Raw genomic sequence first — 17,419 nt, forward strand, 5'->3', positions numbered from 1 at the left:
CTGCGGGGGGGAGGGGGGCGGTGAGGCCTGGGGGAGGAGTGGAGCTTGGGGGGAGGAAAGACGGGCCGTTACCTGCGCGCCGCCGCCTCCGCGAGGCTCCGCCTGGCCTCGGCCTCCGCCTTGGCCCGCTCGAAGGGCACCTCCTCTGGGGCTTCCGCCTCGTCCTCCTCCGACGAGGAAGGGGGAAAAGGAGCGGCCGCGGGCGGCGTGGGCTCCTCTGCCGGCCCCGCACGGCGCCTCCGCGGAGCCATCTTGTCCGGAAGATGCGCCCCCTGACCCGGAAGTGTCCCAACGACTGCCCCTCTTCCTAGACTGCGTTACATGCATGCGCAATCCCTCCCCCTTCCCAGAAGAATCCGCCCTCGCGCGCAGCGGGGAGATACTGCGCAGGCGCTGCCCCGCTACCCCGGAAGTGCGGGGCAGGGCAGAGGCCTTTCCTTGAGGGCATCGGCACGTGGCAAACACATGGCGCTCACAGCCAAAAGCCGGCGGGGCGGGGGCTGATACCCACCCCTTTTCCTGTCACCAGCTCTTAGCCCATTAGCCCTCAGCATTTCTTCCCTTGCTTTCATGAAAAGCCCCCCTCCAATAGGACCCCCCACCCCCCCAGGCACACAGAGCCTGCGTGGCATCCACTGGGCAGCAGACCCAGATGGTGCAACACTAGAGAAATTTTCCAGCCTGCAACTGGCAGTGGCTTTGTTCAAAAGAAGAGAGTCCATTTTACTCCTGCAACTTTACTTCTCTTTCTTTTATTCCACAGCTTTCAGGTTCCCCCTCTTGCGACCCGGGCCTCCTTCAGTTCCTTTCTTCTCTTGGTTTGGTCTCCTTGGAAAGCCAACCCGTGTCCTTACCGGTCGGTACCAACTTGCTGGGTGTGTGTTTCCAGATGGTCTCAGCAGTTCGATTCTTCCCCTGGGCCAGTGCTCACAAGATTCGCTCAGTTTCATGGTGGGCAAGTGCTAGAGGCAGGGTTGTTCCACAGGGACCGGAAAAATGAAACCTAGAGACAAGGAGCGCGGTTAGGAAATGAGCAGTAACCACAGGCAGGGAACAGGTCAGAGAATCATGCTGCTGGTCCACGTTGTCATCTGTATGTTTCCCTTCATCCTGGAGTCTTCAGTCAGACTGAAAAGGAAGGATTCGTTTCATGGTGAAAGCTCCAGCTCATGCAAAACCTGTTCAAGTAGAAGCTTAACACTAAAGGATTCAACAGGATAAGGAAGAAAAGCTGAATCCTAGGGACTTCATATAAAACCTTTTGTATTTTGCCTAAACTGGTAGTTGATTTAAACAAAACACTGAAGATACGGTGGGAGAAGTTAACAAGACAAGAACCACAAAGGATTACGCACTTCGGGACCTCTTCTCCAGGTAGCTGAAACAAATGTTAGTTTCTCTAAACAGGTCATAATCTCTTTGCAGTTTTTCTAGGCATTCAGTTTTATTTTTACCAGTACAATATAAGAAAATGTTTAGGATCATTATAGTAAAGTTGAGCTGGAAGGGGCCTTGTGAACTCATCCAGTCCAGTCCCCTGCTCTAGGCAGGATCATCCTGGACTAAACCACCCCAGCACAGCATCCATCCAACCTACTCTTGAAAACATTAAAATGTTCATGCATGGAGAGTCCAGGCAGTGCTGCAGCTCAGCCATTCATTCCCCAGTCTACATCTGTGCCCACAACTATTCCATCCCAAGTGCAGGACTTCGTACTTGTCCTTGAACTTCATCTGATAAACTGGAAAAATGGTCTGCAGTCAATCGAGGTCTACTGGATCCTAACCTAGGGTGATCACCTGTTGCAAATGGAGAAGCAGGACACATGCCCGCTTCCTACCCCACCCCTATAGGCGGCATAACCAGAGTGAAGCCAAGCAGAGCCTGTGGGGGGCAGGGGAGGATGCAGACTGTTCACTGTGGGGCTCCCTGCTGCATTCCCCCCAGGACCTTTGCAGTCCCAGCAGGCAGGCCCTGGCAAGGGAGGTTGAGGAGCCTCAGTACTGCTGCCACGAGCCCTGTGCCAGCCACTCTGCCATGGTTTCATAGTTAGTAGGGTCAGAAGCAGATCATCAAGTCCAATCCCCTGCCATGGCAGGAAAAAGTACTGGGGTCAAATGACCCCAGCAAGGTGTTCATCTAGCCTCCTCTTAAAGACCCCCAGGGTAGGAGCCAGCACCACTTCACTTGGAAGTTGGTTCCAGATCCTAGCCGCCCTGACAGTGAAGTAGCGCCTCCTGATGTCTAGCCTGACCTCTGCCAGCTTGTGACTATTATTTCTAGTCACTCCTGGTTGTGCTCGGGGGAACAGGGACTTCCCCAGTGCCTGCTGAGCCCCTCCGACTAGTTTGTAACAGGCCACTAGATCCCCCTCAGCCTTCTCTTGTGGAGGCTGAACAGGTTCAGGTCCCGTAGCCTCTCCTCATAGGGCCTGCCCTGCTGCCCCCGATCATGTGAGTGGCCCTCCTCTGGACCCTCTCCATGCTGTCCACATCCCTCCTGAAGTGCGGCACCCAGAACTGCACGCAGTACTCCAGCTGCAGCCTGACCAAGGTCGCACAGAGGGGGAGGATCACCTCCTTGGACCTGTTTGAGATGCATCTGTGGATGCATGACAAGGTGCGGTTGGCCTTCCTGACCACATCCCCACACTGTTGGCCCATATTCATATTGGCCTCAATAATGATTCCAAGATCCTTTTATTCCTCTGTACTGACAAGAAGGGAGTTCCCCAGCTTGTAGGTATGCTGCTGGTTCTTCCTCCCCAGGTGCACTACCCTGCACTTGAGAACATGATGAGTTTCAGCACTGACATCTGCCCCCCCCCCCCGATAATCTGCAAGTCCGATTGCAGCCTATTCCTCCGTTCTAGCGTGCCCACATCCCCCCACATCTTACTGTCATCTGCAAATTTGAACAGGGTGCTTTTTACCCCCTTGTCCAAGTCGCTGATGAAGATGTTGAACAGTGCAAGCCTGAGGACCGAGCCCTGGAGGACCCCACTGCCCACATCCCTCCAGGTCAAAAACGACCCATCCACCACCACTCTGGGTGCAGCCCTCCAGCCAGTTAGTGACCCATTTGACTGTAGGTGTCGATGCCACAGTCCCCTAGTCCCCATGGTGAGATGCCCCTTGCCAGGCCAGCAGCAGCACTGCTAGTGGATGGGAAGGGGATGCCTCGCCATGGTGGCACAGGTGGTGTGGGGCTCCCAGAGGCAGCAGCATCGGCACCAAGTCTCCTCATCCCATTCTGCCTTCCTGCGCTGGGTCCTGCCTGCTGGGCCACAGAGGCCCTGAAGAGAGAGCAGCAGGGCAAGGAGCCCACATCTGCCCCAACCCTACGCACAAATCTGGGGAGGCAACTGCCATGCTCCCTTTCTTGGGAGTGGGCACAGTGGTAGGGAGCCAGCCCCCCCAGATGAGATGCCTGTGGCTCAGTCCTGCTCCCCAGCCGGCCCTGCCTAGGCACTGCCCTGGCTGGGTTGTAACCCCAGCCCCAGCCACCAGTCTTGCCTCACTCCCTCACTCACTGTAGGAGCCTCAATCTGCCCCCCCCAGCCACCCCCCAATAGAGTTACCTGCAGGCAGTTGTTCCCTACGCCTGCCTAGCTGTATTCCAGGCCATGTGCATGTGTGTGCACATATGCACATGGCACTCCATGAATCCCATCCCCAAGCAGCTCCTTGCAGGCTCTGCCAGATCCCTGCACATGATACTGGGACAATTGTTGACTGTGTCCAGGGGAATCTGGGACAAATGCTGTCCCAGTCATTCAGCCCAAGACCGGGACTTAATGTTCACATTTTGGGACTGTCCTGTCCAAATAGGAACAGGTGGTCACCCTATCCTAGCTCTACCCTCTGGAGTATATGCAACTCCACCCAACTTGGTGTCACATCCCCTTGGTGTCACAATCCCATCATCCATATCTTCAATTAAGATGTTGAACAATACTAGACCCAAGACAAACCCCAGAGGAACCCCACTTCATACCTCCTGTGAACCAGACACTGAGCCATTGATTACTACTTGCTGAGCACAATGATCCAACCAGTTTTATAGCCATGTTACAGTACTTTCATCTACAGTAAAAGCTGCATTAACTGGCATTTAAGTAACCAGAACACTATTAACCGGTATTTCTGGCTGGCCGGCCAGATGTGTGGGGGGAAAAAAAGCTCGCATGGCAATGGGGAAGCTCACCACTACTGCTACCCACCACCTTGTGCTGCCACCGCTCTGCATACCCTTCATCCCCCCCATCTGCAGGCAAAAACCCACTGCCCTCTGGTAACTAAAATTTTTGTATAACCAGTACACCCCTCCTCCCCCTTACCCTACTCATGCTGGATAACAAAGCTTTTACTGTACACTACTACTTCCATTTAAGTTAACAGGGCTTCCTCTGTGCAAGCAGTCATACCTGAACTTTTCCGTAGCAGGGGTAGTCTGCATGTTAAATTCTGCAACGGGTACTCCCCTGGCAGACACCTGAGGAGCAAAACAAGCAGCTGGATACACCACAGAGGAAGTTCCAACCTACAGGAACAACAAAACAGCAGACTGGCATTTAAATACATTTACTACTATCTTGAAAACTTGTGACGGACTCCTTATTTTCAAAACATCTTAAAGCACGCACACCACAGAACAACAGAGGCCAACAAACATGGTTTGATTATTATCGATGGAATAAATCTGGAGCTGTTCCCCTCAGATTTAACATGTTCCTCCCACCCCTCTCCCCATGTCTCCCACAGGAGGTAAATCACAATGTAATGAGACTCTCCAGCCCTTCTTTGCTACACCAGTGCAATAAACTAGTTTCAAAGAAAATGTACCTACACTATGTAAACATGCTAGAAATTCCTAAACAGCTATGTAAAAATTCAGGGGGGAAAAAAAAAGTGTGATTTTAAGTAGTCAGCACTGAAAAAAAATCAAGAGTTAAGTAACATTAGTGTGGCTATACTGCTTGGGTACAGAAGCTCTTGCATTATTGCTTATTTAGCTAATGCATACCTCTAAAGCAGAGAGCACATGTAACTTGGCCAAGAAATGTTAAGAGAATGAGAGCCTTTAAATTTCTTCGGTGTTACATTATAATTTACACAAGCTATTACTTGCATGTGTCAAGTATATGCATCTCTCTTCTCAGAAACAGAATTTCTTAGCTTTAGCCTACTACATAAATTAATGGACCTACATAAATTATGTATATATTCCATAATTTTGGTTACATACTCCAAAGCCATGGTCACTTTGGAATTGTCACGTACCACCAAACAAAGATCACAGATCTCTAATTCTTTTTCAACCTCCGTGAGAATGTCAGAATCCAGAGTTTCTCCAAACCACACAACATGGGGACGGAGGAGGCCATTGCAACCATGTTCTTCACACCTGTAGAAAGTGAAACAACTTGAGAGTTCTACTCAAAGCAGGAAGAAAGTAAAGTGACTCTGAACCTTGAATCAATTTAAGAACTTCTAAAGACAAACCTATTTCACTTTTACTGGGTTTGTTAGCTCACATTTAGGAAGTTCAATCTGAGAACAATACTTACAGATGTTTCATACTATAGCTGAAGCTGAATCGCATCTGATTCCAATCACCTGCTAATACTTTACAAATATGAGTCCTGCAACTTGTGGTGCATTTCAGCTGTTTTATTACATCTGGACTGAATCATCCTACTATGATACAGGGACTATTTTCTCCACTATAATTCAACTGCCCCTACAGGTAGTGGGTAGAGAGTATGGCATCTGCTTAATAGGGTTGAATGGTTCTGTCCAACAGCACGAGAGGTAAGAAATAAAAAAAACCTAAACCTGTACCTGAAATTTTTAAGGTAAGAAATAAAATACTGTAGATAATGCAAGAGGGTGAAAGAAATCCTTTACTGTTACATAAAGCACTACGTGACACCTCACAGCCAGGACACACATTGCAGCAAACATCTCCCAACACAGCATGAGATGCTAACTCTGTGTTACCAAGAGAATAACCCATACTGTAGTACTCAGCTTCTGTTGTTCATTTTCTCCACATTACGTTCCATTCACTTAGCCTTGTCTTTACTAGCTGCTTAAAACAACTAACCTTTAAACTGTTGCCTGTTGTGATGTTATAGTTAAATGTAGGCTGAGAACTTTAGGGCAGGGGCCACTTCTTTTGTAAAATGTTTTGACCCTTATCATATTTAAACAATAAGTTGATCCTCATAGGATCATCTTTGTCAAGGCCTTGTGAAATCTGAAGGGATCACACTGGCATGATGACAAGAAAAGAAAGCCAACACTCACCGAGGAAGATCTTCAACTGGAATCTTGGCATCTTCTATTTCACGGTCTGGAGCACTGGTGTTAAAACAAAAAGCATTAAGTGACAAACAAAATGCAACCCCTGGGCCACTCCTTCCTTTCCTTCCCACCTATCGTATGTGTAGGTGTTCTACCCTCCTTTCTCAGATCCCCTGCTGCACTGCACAAGTGCCCCAGGCTACAGGCTCCCGCACTGTGGGCTCTGCTGTGCTGCTCCCTGGGGCAGTAACGTAAGCCAAAGGAGGAGGGGCAGCCTGAAGATGAAAAATGGTGGAGAGTGGTGGCTGGTAGGACCCCAGGGCCACAATTTAACCCCTGCATGCAGCCTGTGGGTCACTGACTGGACAGCTCTGGTCAAAGGCAATTAACATTAAACCACTAATCTGACTCAGGTCAGCACATGTAGCTCTGCAGTAACACAAAATTGTTATTAACTGCCCCAGAAATAGGTAAAACAGGTTCATAATGGTTTTAAAATAGAAAGAACAAGAATTCAGCCTGAGAGAGAGTCTCCACTCATCTGGAGTTTTAGAAGGCTATCTGGGAAACTGCAAAGGGAAAAAAAGGGGGTACAAAGCATACATCCATTTTTTGCTTCTCTATAATGTAAGACAGGGATAGGCAACCCCCAGCACATTTGCCAGAGCATGGCACACACCACCATTTTCCATGGTATGCCAAAGCCAACCCAGACTCTGGGCAGCTTCTGCCAGCAGCTTCCCAGAGCCCACGCTGGCTGCAGTTGGGAGGCTGCAAACAGCTTCATGGGACTCTGCAGCCCCAGCACCAGTTCCATGGCTGCGGCAGCTGCGCGCAGACCTTTGGATGCATGGTGGGGAAGGAGCCTGGGGTAGCACAACCTGGCTCCTCTCCTACCATCTGCCTAGAGGCATGTGTACAGCTGATGCTGCCATGGAGCCAGTGCCAGGGCTGCAGAGGCTGGCACAGCTGTTTGCAGCCTTCCAGCCTGATACAGGCAGCTCTGGGCAGCTATAGCCCAATCAAAGTATAACTAAAGGAAGGAAGAAAGAGGTAAGGGTTGACAAATACTCATTCAAATAGAAAAAAAAATTAGTTACAGCTCAACTTGACAGTTCCAGACCATCTGAAATTTTTGTTATAATGTAAGGGCTATGCAATTCTGTGTAAGATTTAGGATTAAGTGTCGTTTGTACAGCAGATCTGTACCTTATAATATGCCAAAGCACAGCCACCATTCCAAGAGTATAATGAAGAAATGAAGGGAAGTAGTCATTATAACTGCTATTTCCAGACAAGACTGCTGTTGTAACAGTGTAGGCATAGTTAACAGCAAAATGTATGACACTATGTATATGTGAGCAAATATTTGAAATGGTGAATTAAAATTTGTCATGACATTACAATTCAATTTGTATTTGTTACTCAGAAGTCCTAATTAATTGGTCTTTGAAATAAAGCTTTTGGGTTGCAGAACTTCCAAGTGGTTATTGTTCTTGAACAACATCTTTCAAGTTTTCATTTTGGGCAACCAAACATATTTTTCTTAAACTTTAATGGACCTTGCAAGGGCTTTAATAGATCATGTAAGGTAGTGGTTTAATTTAATTTAATATATTATCATGTGATAATTTAGTATATTATCAGGTGAGCTCTAATTTTAATTTTGTACCTTCTTGCCAATAATCTTACCACTTTTAAAATGGGAAAAACTGCCCTATACTAAGCACATCTTAGTAGTGAACTGCTTCAATGATCTGACATCCCACCATGCTCAGTGAATAAAACTGAAGCTGCTGAAATCATATAACTGCTCTCACAGCACCACGAGTGTTTAACTAGTTCTAAAAATATCTTTCACTACAGATGACACGTAGTAAGTAGTTAAATCAAAACCAAGAAAACAGGCTTTACAATGCAGATGGAGAATTACCCTTTCCCAGCCAAAGCTGCACATATAGGACTCTTGTAATTCTCTGTCACATTTCTACAGCTGGTGCATCGGGTTTTGAATAAGCTACCTGAAATGCACAAAAGAACAATTCCAATATCACTAATATCAAACAGTGATTTTCATGTAAGATTATGGTTATGCATGAATATAGTTATACCCCTCCAAAATATTCCCTTATTTGGCCCTGGAAAGTATATCCTGTGGGTAGCCCCAGTTATAGGAATATGGAACAAAGCAATTACATTCTGGTAGCCTAATGAATACGCAGTTTATTGAGGTAAACGTACAAAGAATTTCTGATTCATAGTCAAAGAGGCTAATAGCACATTGATGCACAAAGCAGATGAGCAAAGACAGGAGTACAACTTTCATACAAACTGCCACAACAAACCAGAGCAACAACCCCTCCAAATAAACCAAAATATAAGCCATGGTATATCTCATGACATCAGGCATGGCAACACAATGAAAATAATATTTGTAAATTTGATTAGGGAGAATCGAGCTTTCAATAAAACAAAATGTTTTGCTAAAGAGGGTCTGCTTTCTCTGGAAAATGTTTCTTTTTCATTCAAAATACAAACATTTGAAAAAAAATGTAATTTGGAAATACCAGCACAGTGACTCTTGCATATCATGTTTTACGCTCTCATTTTCCCCTACGTAACAGGGTCCCAAGTTGGACTACATCTAGTTGGGTGTGTACCTGGGCCCCCGCATCCAGGATTTTGGGTCTAAAGGAGGACCACTCAGATGATCAGATGGCAACAGGGCAGGCCCTATGAGGGGAGGCTACAGGATCTGAACCTGTTCAGCCTCCGTAACAGAAGGCTACGAGGGGATCTGATGGCCATTTATAAACTTACCAAGGGGGACCACCAGGGAACACGAGAGACTGTTCCCCCGAGCGCCACCAGGAGTAACTAGGAATAATGGCCATAAGTTGACTGAGAGTAGGTTCAGGCTGGACATCGGGAAACACTACTTCACAGTCAGGGTGGCTAGGATCTGGAACCAACTTCCAAGGGAAGCGGTGCTTGCTCCTACCCTGGGGGTCTTCAAAAGGAGGCTAGATAAATCACCTTGCCAGCGTTATTTGACCCCAGCATTCTTTCCTGCCCATGGCACAGGGTTGGACTTGATGATCTACTCAGGTCCCTTCCAACCCTACCAACTATGAAACTATCTCTAGTTAGGCACTGTGGCCACAGTCTCACATGACCTATGGCAGCAGCTCAAGGAAAGATGATACCGTAGTGGGCATGGAGCTGAGGACTTGTCCTTGAACAGAGAATGAGGTCATGAGGCACTCAAAATACAATTCCAATAAGGTATCAAGTGGCATTTCTAAAGACCATTTTTGTTCGATTTCTACTGAACATTATGACTTAATTTCAATTTGTAATCAAAAACACAAGTTCTGATCAGTTCTATAGCATCAGCGTGTCAGAAGACCTGTATGTACATATTGATTCTTACCATGAATTTCTAAGAGGTGCTTTGTGCCTGCCCTTCTATGGAGCTCATCAATGTTCTGGGTAATGACCACAACACTCCTTCCTTGTCTGCTTAATCTGGATTCACATTCCGCAATAGCAATATGCGCTGGGTTAGGCTTTTTACTTAGCATCACTTCCCGACGATAGTGATAAAATTCCCACACACGAGAAGGATTCCTTGCAAAAGCTTCTGGAGTAGCCAGTTCCTGTGAAACAAACCCATTTAGTTATAATAAATACAAGAAACCCAAGCCTTATAGAGTCATGTCTAAACTGCTGTGTGGATGAAAAGGTACTAAAAGAAGCATATTGTGTTTAACTCATTACAGCTGACAAGAATACAAATCAGTAGTCAGAGTTAATGCTGCTTATGTTTTAGGGGCATGACAAGTTAGTAACGCATTTCATACAATGAGGAAATGCCATGCACCAGTAAAGAAGTGCACACTTTTACTGTCATATAATGTAAAATTCTGTAATTTCTCACTATACATGTATTCTGCACTGTCCAACTAAGCTTACTATTGTGAATATAACTACAACACAAGAAATAATTCAATGCAACAGTGGTGATTATTTATATGCATAAAGGGCAAGAAACGTACAGAAGCCATAACACTTAGCATTTAGGTGCTGATGTTTGTATTGCTGGTCATTTTCTTTTCTTCCTTAAATTAAGTCAGAGAAGTTACAGCTACTGTCAAAACCAAAACCTAATGTTTTATCGGCTGTGTGCACTCCTGTAAATCTCAGCTGTAGCTTATTAACATGGTTTTTGCATTAAGTTTTCTTGTTTAAAAGAAGGTATTGCTCAATTTAATAAACATGTTTGTAAGCTTGGCCATTTTTGTTCTTGGAGTGACTTCTATGGATATATTTGCAACAGCATATAACAATTGAGCATATCAAATTTCTTACGCTAAAAGAATCCAGCATTTTTATAAACAAGTTCTGAATGCTCAGAAGTTGGACAGCCCTGCTTCAGAAAGTATTGGAACTGATTGAGAACAAAACAAGAGAACTTACTCAATGTTCTTCATTCATGTTTCTTCTATCTGTCTTAATTCAGGAAGGTAAAAGATTTTTTTTTAGGGAAGGGAGAAGGGCAAAGGGAAAGCAAGTGGGAAGCAGCAAAGAAAAAAAAAAAGGAACTGGTAGAAAAAAGGATCCAAGTATCTCTAGAAAAACTGTTTCCAAAACACTCAACCTTGCAAACAGCAAAAAGGAGAAGGCAGAGCTGCCCACAAGCATGACGAGAAGCTATGCAGGTGGGTGAACAGAAAACACTCTGCTACCATGGAGACACAATGGGAACAGCACAACACTTTGAAAATACTAAATTTCTTTAGACCCCTTGAAATAGCACACTTTGAAAAAATAGTACATTTTGAATAAACAAACAACAGCACATACGTACACTGCATTTGAATTACGCACCTGAGTTGGCCATTTCCTCCAAAACCCCCCTGCACCTCTGAAGGTAGGAACACCACTCTCAGCACTAACACCAGCCCCTGTAATGATGGCTATGTGCTTTGACTTGGCAAATACTTCCCGAAAATCCGCCATATCTAAACATAAAGGAAAAAAAATAACAATTAATTTTATTTAGGTGCTGCTTAGCTATGAAACAGCAAAATGGGAACAAGACAAAATGGCCACGCTCTTAATTTTATAGACTTTATTCCTTCATAAGTTTCTGTCCAACTAGAAGAGTCATCAACTGGGAATACATTTTTGGCTATGACCTTCACAAACCCTCTATGAACAGACCCATCAACAAGGGGACTACTCATATATATGAATAAACAACATGGGTTAATTCAATAAACTGAGACCATATGCTAAAATTACTACATAGGAGCTTATAATGTTAACCCCAAAATACTGCATTTTTTAACATATCAATCTCTTTCTATCTTAGACATTTGTGAAAGGTCATTCCTCCAGCTGGAATCTTGTTTGTGTAAAAATAAATGTAAAGTAGCTTGGAATATGACACCTCCCTCTTAGTTACCTTCCCATTCTCTGTGCATTTGCATGATAGCTTCATTTTTGCGTATCAGCCATTTTCCAGCTCCATACAACACAACTCGCAAAAATGACTCACCTTCCTTCCCCCTTTTTATAGCTAGTTAAAGACTTACGTCGTATATTGAGACATATAGGGCATTTATACATGTGCTCTGGAACTGGAGGGCATGGTGGGGGGGCACTTTAATTGGAGACACTCTGAAATCCACTCTAAAGCGCCTGGAACATCTTGTGCATCAGGATCCCCATGCCAGAAAATGGCTATGGGGGTGCACTATCTAAAGTTCATTGAACGAGTGTTAGATAAAGCACCTCTGCTGCAATTTTGAAGTGCGGGGATGCTGATACACGAGACTGATGAAGCACAGTAATTCCTATGCTCCAGCAGACTCAGTTAATTGAGTCTGTTTGGACGTGCTGTAATTACAGTGTCAGAGGAGCCTCATGGCTTACGTGTAGGGACCCATACTGCTTACTTTACAAACATTTTGCATTGAAGGTAGAGAGTTTACAGAAACAGTTATATTGACCTCAGTGTCAGTTTGCCTTCCAAGGAAGGCAATTTTCACTTATTTAAAGTTTTTTTCAGCATCACAGCTACTCTCTTCCCTTTAATTTTTGCCTCTTCAAAAATATCAAACTAAAATACAGAACCATAATTATTCCTGAGGCCCCTGAAGGGTCAATGCTAGCTTAAAAGCTACATACAATGGTTTATACTAGCAGTGTCAAACATACGACCCAGATCCAGTGGGATCCAGCCTATGGAACCATTACATCTGGTCCACTGATCTGGTCGGCTACTAAAGGTGCACTGCCCCTTGGCTCTATACAGCCACGTGCCACTGACACCGACAACCACCTAGTGGCACAGAACTTTGACCCATAGGTAATGCCAGGGACGTGAGGCAACGTGGGTCCAGGGGTGTTCAACTGCAAGGAACTGTGTTTGTGCGGTGTGGTGCCAGAGGCATGTAGCATGGGGCTCTAGCTAAGCACAGCTCTATACCCCTGCACACCTCCGCTCTGTGCCACTGCCCAGCCAGAATTCCACACAGCTGCATGCCCTGGTTCCTCAGATGCATGCACTTGCCTCTGTGCTGCAGGAACATGCCCCTGAACCCACAGGTTTGGCCCTCGAGGAGCTCTTTGGTCTGGATCTGGCTTTCGGCCCAGGGTGAGTTTGACACCCCTGCTTTATACAATCAGCATTTTTTTCCTGATTAATAAAACTTCACTGAACAAAGCTTCATTTTCAGCCACATGCAACTCTGACAAATCATCTTCACCTAGAAAGGAAACTGCTCAAAAAGAAAATTTTCAGCACACTAAGCGAAATTATTTTTTGCATTGTAACTATTTTTTAAACAACTCTGAGTGTAGCGTTGAAACAGGAATTCATCTGGCCTGTCTACAAAAATGTTGTGCCTTTATACCTTTTAAGCCATAGAGCGCACAAACATTTGTATATGTAACTTCAGAAAGAGATACCATATGAAAGGTTTTCAATGCCTAGAAACAGAGATTACTTGACTCCACCATTGTGCTCTGAATCAGAGGTAATTTATTAAAGGGTACTGGTAGTCTGGACCTCAAAATCTTCCTGATAAGGAGGTAGGATAGCCTCTGGAATGTGAAGCATTTATCTTGCTCAGTAAATTAGGTCTGTAATTAAAAACCCCCCGCTTAACTCTAAGGCCTTCAAATTTACTCAGGGGGCAATAGAGAAAAAATAGTTTACAACAGCAGTTCTCAAAAGAGGGTCCATAAGGCCATAGCATGGGGTTCACATGTACTATCACCTCTTTATCACTGGTCTAGAAAGTTTGGAGCCGCTAGTTTACAAAATATTTGTCTGGAGCACTTACAAAAACAAATACATTTTACAGGAACACCCCATCTTACTTGAATTAGGACGAGCCATTTTTAAGCAAAGCCTCTGTTTCTTGGAAAAAGGAGTTTTAAGTCCACAGCATGTCTGGAAAACAAGCCTTCTAGTGGTGAACTGGAAGAGACTCATTAGGTTGTCTTAATGATTCTTTATCTGAAAAGAAGTCAAAAGAAAGTTGCACGAACATGTATGTTTACTTGACAAGACTGTTGGGTGAACATACATCAAAATGGTCTTGTTCTGTGTCACCAAAAAGAATAAGTTACAGCATATTCCATTTCCTCCTTTATCCTATTCAGCTAGCCAAAACTTTGCTACGGGGAAAGTTCACAGCTATAACTTTTCAAGCTTATAGAGGAATTAAAATAATATGATAAAATATAGCACTGTTGAGATTTAATAGGCTTCTAATCTTTCCTTTTGGGAGAAAGGAGAGCATGCTATCCCCATATTTTGCTCAGGCTGTTTTCCCCTTGTAAAACAGACACCTTAAGCCTACTTAGCCTCAAAAAAACATGCCTCATGGTTCCAGCTCACATAAATTAATCCTTTCCATTAAAATCCTATGCTGCTACTGCTGAGTCCTTGCATTAAATGTATGCCTCATGATAGCAGAGCCTTGTTAAATAAACATGGTAGGCTATGCAGTTAGATGTACAAACATAATTCACAAGATAAACCCATAGGACATTTATACACATACTTTTCTGTCCCGTGACATGCCAGAGATTCACTGCTTCATAGATTAATTGAGTCTGCTCCACATGCAAACTGAGGCGAACCGTGCTGTGCCATGTGCAGTCGTATAAGCGGCGAAATGCAGGTCAGCACGTAGAAAGTGGCGGTGCGCTTTTGAACTAAAGTGCCTCTGATGTGTTTCAGTTCAAAAGTGCACCATTACCATTGTCTCAGTGCCAATGCACATTTCACCACTCATACAACTGTAAGCATTGCGCTGCTGGGCACTTTTCAAAGCACCCAGTGCTGTGGCACTTGCATATGTAAAAATGCCCAGAGATTTCAAACAGGAATCCATGGTGCTAAAAACATTATGACCTGTTGTGAACAGAAAAACTGCTCTCTTGTTTCTCCATAGTCAAAAAATGAGTAAAAAGTAAAAGCTATCCTTTTCTGAGGAGTGCCTCAAGTCTAAAAAGGCTGAGAACAACTGATCTATAGAGCTGGGGGTTAATTCTAGGCTTTCAATCCTAGTGCTCAGCCTGCAAGAACAAAAAAGTAGTACTGATACAAATCTTATTTACATGCCAATTTCCTTTGCAGTGGTAAATGGTTGCTCAATTATTTTTAACAGATACAGAATCCACAAAAAACACAAATGTAACTGGATATCTGAAAAGGGAACATTTCTATTCCCTATAATTAATGTGCTCTTTCTGGCCATTTAAAGCCAAAATTCCTTCCATTTCCTCAGATGTTTGTACATTTCAGTCTAAAGAGAATTTTCCCTTACATTTTGAAATTGTAGAAGGGGGAAAAAAACCACATGTATACCATCACTGTGCATTTTCCTTGTATTACTGCTATCATCTTTCCCTTTTTTGTAGTATAAGAATAATCTGGATAAAAATATTTTAAGCAACGGTAATTATCTGGTCTTGATGGTAAGGTAACTATGATACAAAACTTACTGCACATGAGTTCATTATTGGCATCACAGTATAATAATTTTGTCTGTTAGATCAGTGGTCTCCAAAGTGGGGAGTATGCACCCCAGGGGGTGCGCAAGACGATCCATTGGGGTGCAGGAAGAAAATATTAGAACTTCTACTTATATTTATATAAGTATACATATATTGGGGGTGCGTGCTCAAAAATTTTTAACTGATACGGATGTGCGATCAAAAAAGTTTGGAGACCACTGTGTTAGATTACAAGCATGGATTTTGTAAAAGCATACATCATGAATTATACTCAAAATAGATAGTATACATATAACTTAGACAAGAAACTGTCATTCAGGGCACACTGTACCATGCATCAGACATTCCAGTGTTTAAAAAAAGTGATTAGAACAACAACAATTCAGTAAAATAGGATGACTTAGGGCCCAATTTCTCACTACAGGTGAAAATGTGCTTGGGCTAATCGGCCTGTCACTGCAGGTAACAGCTTGTCAGATCAAGGCCTTGATTTAAAGTCACATGATCAGCTGGTACTCCTGCAGGAACCCAGCTGTACACAACACTGTGGCCAAAAGCCGTATTTACCACGTTACACCAGGAGAAAGCACTTATGAAGATAAAGTGCTTCACTTGTGCTTTTCCAGACTGGCAAATTGTACTGGCCAAATTGTACTTGGGAGAAGCAGAGAGTTTTTGGTGTTTATTGGAATAACTGTATAGAGATGTGACAAGCTTCTGGGCACAGAATGCCCTTCTTTAGCTATACCACCAAAAACAAAACAAAACCCCCCCTACCTTTCACACATTCCCTGGACTATCACACAGCTACAACACTCCAGCCTGACTTACCTACTTGGTATCAGCCTATGGCCCTCACTCCTGTCCCCATTTCATATGTTTTTTGTTGCTGATCCAAGCAATATGCCCATAAAGGCCCCCATCACCAAGGGGAGCTTGAAGCTCTACCTGGTGGTAGAGCTACATTACAGAATGGCATATGTAAGGCCTACACCACACAGGCAGAGAGCAGGTGCTGAAAGGGAGAGTGAAGGGGCTTTGCCCACTGTTGTGCTGTCCCTTGCAGCATTTAAAGTCTAGGAAGTGCCGGTTCAGAGGCCATACTCCTAACTCCCGTGCTCAATCGCTACAAACACCTCCTTTCCTCCAAGAATCTCCATCCTCCGTGGCTGTTAAGCCCTGGGTAGACAAAGCCTTGGCTGGGATGACAAAGGGCTGGTCCTGTTTCAGTCAGGGGTTGGACCAGACGACCCCCTCTGAACCCTCATTTTTCTTCCCCACCCAAGGAGGAGAGAGGCTGAGGAACTGGGCTTATTTACCCTGCAGAAGAGGAGACTGAGGAGGGATATAATAGGTGAGGGGGGGGGGGGTTGGAAGAGGATGGAGCCCGACTGTCCTCAGTGGTGGCAGATGACAGACCAAGGAGCAAGGGTGGCAAGTTGCAGCAAGGGAGGCTTAGGGAAGCCCACACTCGCGGGGAGGCAGCACTGGGGGGTCACCTCACAATTGTAGACAAAACCCGGCCGGGAGGACGCAGCTAGGGCTGCTCTGACCAGGGGTCGGACCAGACCACCCCTCCCAGCCCCCATTTTTTCTTCTGCCTGCACTTCCTCTTCCCCATCCTCCCCCCTTGCGCGTCTCTTTGCCAAGCGGGACAGGCCGAGCCTCCCCACCCCTGCCCAGTCCGAGGTCGCCCCCAGGACGCCCCTCACCCAGGCGGGCCGTGGGAGCTGCACCGCGCCCCGGCCGGAGACGAGGGCGGCGGGGAGCACCCCGGCCTCCGCCTCCCCCCGCCCCGGGGCCCCGAGAGGCGAGGCGCGTCCCGCGCCCCGCGCAGCACCCACCTCAGCAGCTGCGTCCCGTGCCGCAGAGGCGGCGGCGGCCGAGCCGTGAGGGGCCGCACGTCTGCTCCCGCCCCGGGGCTGGGCGGGGGAGGGGGGAGGGGGCGGCTCCAGGGCCGGGCCCGCCCGCCGGGGCTGGGGCCCGGGCCAGGTGTTCTCCCTCGCTCGCTCGTTCGCTCCCTCCCGACAGGCGCCCACGGGCCCAGCCCGGCCCTGCCTCTGGCCGCCGA

At 45.8% G+C, this 17,419-nt stretch overlaps 2 protein-coding genes across 3 annotated transcripts in view; both read right to left on the minus strand.

Moving 5' to 3' along the window:
• The window catches only part of NOL7 (nucleolar protein 7), a 7,100-nt gene extending 6,823 nt beyond the window's left edge, over positions 1-277 (minus strand). Inside the window, 1 exon segment of the mRNA XM_019543774.1 lies at positions 41-277. Within this exon segment, the coding sequence (XP_019399319.1) occupies positions 41-251 (211 nt within the window). The 5' untranslated portion in view covers positions 252-277.
• A 453-nt stretch (positions 278-730) lies between these two features.
• Positions 731-17,299, minus strand: SIRT5 (sirtuin 5). 2 transcript variants are annotated; one of them, XM_019543786.1, is made up of 9 exons: positions 17,193-17,298; positions 13,702-13,840; positions 11,200-11,333; positions 9,743-9,968; positions 8,243-8,330; positions 6,313-6,366; positions 5,284-5,407; positions 4,428-4,543; positions 731-1,003 (listed from the first exon to the last, which is right to left on the minus strand). In XM_019543786.1, exons 2-9 carry the CDS (start codon positions 13,814-13,816, stop codon positions 928-930), a joined length of 933 nt encoding a protein of 310 aa, XP_019399331.1. In that variant the 5' UTR covers positions 13,817-13,840; positions 17,193-17,298; the 3' UTR covers positions 731-927. The 2 variants fall into 2 exon arrangements, with proteins under 2 accessions (XP_019399331.1, XP_019399341.1); XM_019543796.1 differs by lacking the exon at positions 731-1,003 and adding an exon at positions 1,032-1,128 and having other exon boundaries at positions 17,193-17,299.
• Positions 17,300-17,419: the final 120 nt, after the last annotated feature.

The sequence above is a fragment of the Crocodylus porosus genome, unplaced genomic scaffold (assembly GCF_001723895.1).
Source record: "Crocodylus porosus isolate Cpor-Errol unplaced genomic scaffold, CroPor_comp1, whole genome shotgun sequence".
NCBI classification, from domain to species: domain Eukaryota; kingdom Metazoa; phylum Chordata; order Crocodylia; family Crocodylidae; genus Crocodylus; species Crocodylus porosus.

Coding starts and splice junctions, on each gene's coding strand:
- SIRT5 (XM_019543786.1), bottom strand. CDS start 13,816: ATGAGTCTCTTCCAGTTCACCACTAGAAGGCTTGTTTTCCAGACATGC. Junction 6,367..8,242: donor GCAGCTTTGGCTGGGAAAGG/GTAATTCTCCAT, acceptor TTTTAACACCAG/TGCTCCAGACCGTGAAATAG. Junction 4,544..5,283: donor TCTGTGATCTTTGTTTGGTG/GTACGTGACAAT, acceptor TTGTTCCTGTAG/GTTGGAACTTCCTCTGTGGT.